The 5006-nt window shown below is 63.9% G+C and overlaps 3 protein-coding genes across 3 annotated transcripts in view; all 3 read right to left on the bottom strand.

Annotated features, from left to right (window-relative positions):
• MNEG_4461 (hypothetical protein) overlaps positions 1-804 on the bottom strand; it is a gene marked incomplete at both ends in the record, with an annotated part of 3032 nt that extends 2228 nt beyond the window's left edge. The window contains 2 exons of the mRNA XM_014047064.1: positions 185-430; positions 772-804. Coding sequence (XP_013902518.1) covers positions 185-430; positions 772-804 — 279 coding nt within the window. The remainder of the gene's footprint in view (positions 1-184; positions 431-771) is intronic.
• Positions 805-2467: 1663 nt separating this feature from the next.
• On the bottom strand, positions 2468-3051 carry MNEG_4460 (50S ribosomal protein L19; the record flags this gene model as incomplete). The annotated part of the gene is made up of 3 exons (XM_014047063.1): positions 2468-2608; positions 2832-2918; positions 3034-3051. 3 exons carry the CDS (start codon positions 3049-3051, stop codon positions 2468-2470), a joined length of 246 nt encoding a protein of 81 aa, XP_013902517.1.
• A 743-nt stretch (positions 3052-3794) lies between these two features.
• Positions 3795-4364, bottom strand: MNEG_4459 (hypothetical protein; the record flags this gene model as incomplete). The annotated part of the gene is made up of 2 exons (XM_014047062.1): positions 3795-3911; positions 4158-4364. 2 exons carry the CDS (start codon positions 4362-4364, stop codon positions 3795-3797), a joined length of 324 nt encoding a protein of 107 aa, XP_013902516.1.
• Positions 4365-5006: the final 642 nt, after the last annotated feature.

The raw sequence follows: 5006 nt of genomic DNA, 5'->3' as shown, positions 1-5006 counted from the left end.
GTGTAAGGCAGCCGGGGTGGGAGGTGAGGCGCGGTCACGTGAGGGGGGCGGGTGTCCAGGTGGGGCCGGCCTAATCAGGTCGTCGCGCATGCGATGCGGCCTGCCGGCGTGCAGCAGTCCTCAGCACGCCGCCGCTCTTGGCCATCGAGCCATGCGCATGAAAAATGCCCCAGGAAGCGCCCACCTTGGTGAACGTTGTGCCGGGGGACACGTGGTACGTGAGGGTGCGGACAAAGGGGCAGCGCCTGAAGAAGCGCGCGCGCCGTGCGTCGTCGTCGCCGTCGAGGCCGGTCAACTGCGCCTCGTATGCGCTGTCGGGCGCCAGGTCCAGCTCAGCCGCGTCGGCGCCGAGCGCGACCGTCTCGGCCCAGTCCTTGCACACAGCGCGCAGCGGCAGGGCGCTCTGCAGATCGCCGACGTGCTGCCCGACCTGTCGGAAGGAGGGGTAAAGGGTCTTCATGAGGCTATGGCCGGCCTTTGTGCACAGGCGGAGGGGTGGAGATCCTAAAAAACAGCGCGTGGGCCATGGACTCATGTCGCGATCGCCCTGGCACACCCCGGGTTTGCGGGCCCTTTCAGGTCGTGCCGGAGTTCTAAATCCGGTCAGAACCACTCGGGGACGCCCTCGACACCCACGGCTTCAGGGGTCGGGTGCAAAACGCATTGCCACGGTGGCAAGCAGGGGCACGCCTCGCCACAATATCCTGGTCCTCGGCTCAGCTGGGCCACGCGCGGCCCTTGCGCCGCTCCCCAAGCCTTTATTCAGCGTACCTCCACGCCAATCATCCCCATCAGGCCGTCCATGGTGGACCTTGTGTCTGGTTTTTCCTCGAGAAGCCTCGGTGTCGTCCGGGGCCCGTTTTCCCACGTCGCGTGTCCAACAAGACTGTTATCGCCCTTTACAGGGTGGTGGTGAGACACACAGACCCTGCAAAGGGCTCCTAGAAGGCCATCGTGCTAATGGATCTAGCAAATGCAACGGGGAGCTAAGCTAACGTCGTTTGGGCGTGTTTTGTAAGCTTGGATTTGCGTTGTATGTCGCTGGAGAACGCGGGGGCCTCAATGAGCAGCACTGCGGAACCCGTTGCAGCACCGGCACACGCTTCCATGCTGAGGTCAGCGTGGGCCGTAAAGGTGCCCGCACTCCGCCGCCCCCATGTGGGCCCCGCCGCGCGGGTGGATGAGTTCCAATAATACTCATTGCAATAGCTGTGCGCCGCAAGTGGATGGTGGCATTCTTGCTCTAGCAGCTGGCCTGGGGACAGCCAGTCAAATCTCTCGGGTGTGCCTGCCAGCAGTTGGGTTGTGGTTGGCTCACACGCGGCCGGCCCCGGGGTGGTGGTGCAAGGCCCATCTATGTCTGACCTGGCACAGGTACCGGGTGCATTGAGCAAGGCGGTGCCCGGCTGTGACACTGCGTTGTTGGCCTGGTTGTGGCTGTAGTCAGCATTCGAGCGCCCCTTCCTGCACCCTGGGCGTGCCCACACGAGGGGGTGGACAGCACTGTCCACATGCTAAAAATTGCCACGTCTCCAGATCCCATGCCCCTTGCCCCTTGCCGCCACAACAACCCCGTTCTGTGGGACTGCTGTGTACAAGAGTTGGGGTTACCCTTGCGGTCACCCGGCTGGCTCTGCATCACTTTGCTGGTCATCTGTTTCGTCCTGCAGGTTCTCTGTGGAGGTTTCTCAGAATGGACTGAGGTGCTCGACCACCCTTGTGACCATTCTGAGACCTTGGGGGCTCAAGTTTGATTGAACTGCCCTGGCACTGCAAGGGTGTGGACGCACACGGGAAGCCAATATCACGAGCACCATGGCGCAAGAGCCGGTTACACTGCGCTGACCGCGCCAGCGCGCGCCACCAGCACGCCCCCCGCGGGCCGCCACCCCGAGGCGGCTCCCTCGCGGCCGCGCCCCGCCGCCGCGCCCGCGCCGCGCTGCACTCTGACCGCGCGCGCGCCGCGCGCGCCAGCGGGGCTGGCCTCACTTTGGCGGGGCCACCTCCATCTGGTATGTGTGGGTCCCTGACTCGTTCTCCAGCAGGTGGTGCAGCTTGGCGCGCCGCGTGCGCGGGATGCGGCCCACCACTTTCACGCCCAGCAGGTCGGGCATGTGGCTGGACAGGTTGGTCGCGGGGATGGGGTGGGGGAGGGGGACGCATGGGCGTGAGTGTGAATGTGAGTGTGTGTGGTTACGAAAGAGGGGCGGGAGATGTGATTGAGTTGGTGCGGAAGGCGGCGATCGGACGTGGGTTTGTGCTGCAGCGGGTGCGCTGTTCAATGGGACGGGGTGCAACTGCTTAGGTACGAAGCGCCGGCCGGCACGGCCGCCCAAGCGCCCCGCCAGAGCGCCCGCAGCGCCACTTTTCTCAAGAGTCTCGCAGGAGCTCCCCGCGCCGCGTTCCCGTTGGCCAGCGGTGCGCGCAGGCGCGCGCCCGCGGCCGGCGGCCGCGGCTGCAGCAGGCCTCACAGCGGGAAGTGCTGCACGAAGCCGCCTGCGTCCGGGAACACGTTGTAGATTTTGAACCAGCTGCGGGGCCCCTTGTTGCCGCGCGACACGCAGACGCCCTTGTAGGTGTAAACCTTGCGGTCCGCCTCGGGAACGGCCTGTCCAGGCGGGGGAAAGGGCAGGCATGAGCAGTGCAAACGGCTTGGGCTGAGTTCCGGGGGTGGGGCGCGCTGCCGTGGCAGACACAGCAAAATCGAGCATCGCCGCGGCCAACCTGAAGCCGCACACGCAAGTGTGTCCTGCCTTGCGGCCCACAGGGGTCGCGAAGGGTAGCAGCATCCTGATCCACCCTGGTCCCGCACCCAGCAGGCTCGCACGCACCACTTGCACCTCCAGAATGTCCCCCGCTCTGAAATCCGGCAGCTGCCGCGTCTCTTTGACTTTGGCCACGTACTCGCTTTCAAGGGTCTGGGTGGGGTTGGGAGGTCAACAGGTGCGCTAAGCGCAATGGGGGATGCGCACTGCCTGGGTGCAGCGGCGCGTGCGTTGGCGCCGCAGCACGCACGGCGGTGGTGACCCTCACCGTGATGAGGGAGCGCATCCGCTTCAGGTACGTCTTTCGCTTATCTAACAAGCGCGTTGGCGTCCAGGGCTCGCGCGCTGGCCGCGGTGAGCCCGGCCCTGCGACGCTGCTGCTGCTGCATTGCTGCCCCGAAGTCAGTCTGTCCGCTAGCTGCTGCTGAAAGTCCGAGCTTGTAGAGCATGCGCATTGCCGTGTAATGCCCATAAGCTGCTGTAGCAGGGGGCGGCGCAGCCCCAACATCGTTGATCTAGCTGTGGATCTCAGGGCAGTGTTGTGTGGGTGGTGCGCATATGGTCTCGGCCCTGCACCCACAGCAGAGTTCAATTGCAGGCTGTCAAAGTGTGATGGTCCTGCCAGTGATGCTGAGTCGCTGTCTTCACGCACTGTACTAAAAAACGCGTCGGTGGCCAGAGTGGTCAGCAGCCACGCGTTGCCCCCACAAAGGTTTTCCTTGATGCCCTTGGGACGCTCTGCTGGCTGTTTGATTCCATCACTAGCGACTTCGGCATTTACAGCAGGCGGCAGTCGCCCTCACAAATGGCGGGGCGGCTGATGTCGGCATCAATCGCACGAAACATGCACGGCATGTTGACAAGACTGAAGAAAACTTGGGTCGCTCAATGCATCCGCATGTGTGCAGGCAGCAAATCGGATGGGGCCCAGTCCACGTGCATGCGCAGGTATGAACATCAAAGGAAGGCCCCCCCGCCACAGACAGGCACCCCTGCAAGTCACTGCAGGTTCTGGTCAGCTGCTGCGTTTCAAACACGAGCGGGCTGGCTGCGCAGGAACGACCTGGAGCTCTGGCCGCGCAGCTCCTCAAGGGCGAGGTTCACGTCGGTGTGCTTCACGTTGGCAGCCAGGTCCTTGAGCTCGCTCTGCAGTCAAAGCGGTGAGGGAGGGCCAACGAGGGGGAGGGCGGCGTGCTTGCGGTCAGCTGGGCGCCGGGGGTTGGGGTGCCTGGAGCCTGCGGGCATCAAGGCGAATGACAAGCGGCAGGCAGCGCCTCACGCCTTGCTGGCGCGACCAGCAGGCGCCGGCATTGGTGGCTGCAGATGCACTGATGCGCAACCCCTGCAAGCATCTGCCAGGACGAATGGGCCCCGCCGCGCCCGGCAACCCACCAGGCGGCCGTCGGTGGTGACGGCAAGGTCGTCGCGGACGGTGTTCCAGTCAGGCATGCTGCGCGTGGACGCAAGGGGGTCGGCCAGCGGCCGGCCGTCGGTGCCGGTCGGCGCCAGCAGGGTGCCGCTGTGCTCGCGGGCCAGCGCGCTGTGCGCGAAAGCGAGCAGCACGACGGCTGCGAGGCACATGAACGCGCGGGTGTTCATTTTTCCGGGCTGGCTTGCTTGTGGAGCGAGGTTTGCGCGGAGTTGTGAGGGCCGCGATGCGATGAAGCTAGAGAATGAGACGTGACGGTGTGAAATTAGAATTTAATATGGTTTTAAACAACTTGCGACCCATGTGCGCCCTGCAGATGCCCCCAGATGGCAGGCAGGTGCTTGGCGCTGAGTAGTCGCCGGCGGGCAGATGCGAAACGCCGAGCCCCCCGCCCAACCCCCAGCCCAACAAAAGCGCTACTATGGCCCAAAAAGCATTTTCTTCGAGCAATCCGCCAGCTGCATAACTTGTTGGCGTTGCGACGGCGTCGCGCTCTGCGAAGCTTTGGTTTCGGAACTCCTGCTTGGTGATTGTCGCGCGGCGCCACACGTGCGCGGGGCACCACAAATTCCCAGCTCGACGCATGCTCTGCACCGCCAGGCGCTACAGCTTTGAAGAACTTCCCATGAGGCCGCTTTGGGTTTGAGCGCCTGGTTGCCGACTCCCAAAGCTCCAACAGTGATCTTACAAACCGGCCAAAGTATGTTGTCTGCGACGACGAAAATCCGCATCAGGTGGAACACAAAACCTTGGTTTGGATGCAAGATTGCCACCACCTGAAACGGCGCTACACTCCGAAAGTTGCAGCATCC

This window comes from Monoraphidium neglectum (genome assembly GCF_000611645.1).
Source record: "Monoraphidium neglectum strain SAG 48.87 unplaced genomic scaffold scaffold00620, whole genome shotgun sequence".
In the NCBI taxonomy this organism is placed as follows: Eukaryota; Viridiplantae; Chlorophyta; class Chlorophyceae; order Sphaeropleales; family Selenastraceae; genus Monoraphidium; species Monoraphidium neglectum.
The sequence above is the reverse complement of the archived record's forward strand: the minus strand, read 5'-3'. Positions and strand labels throughout refer to the sequence as shown.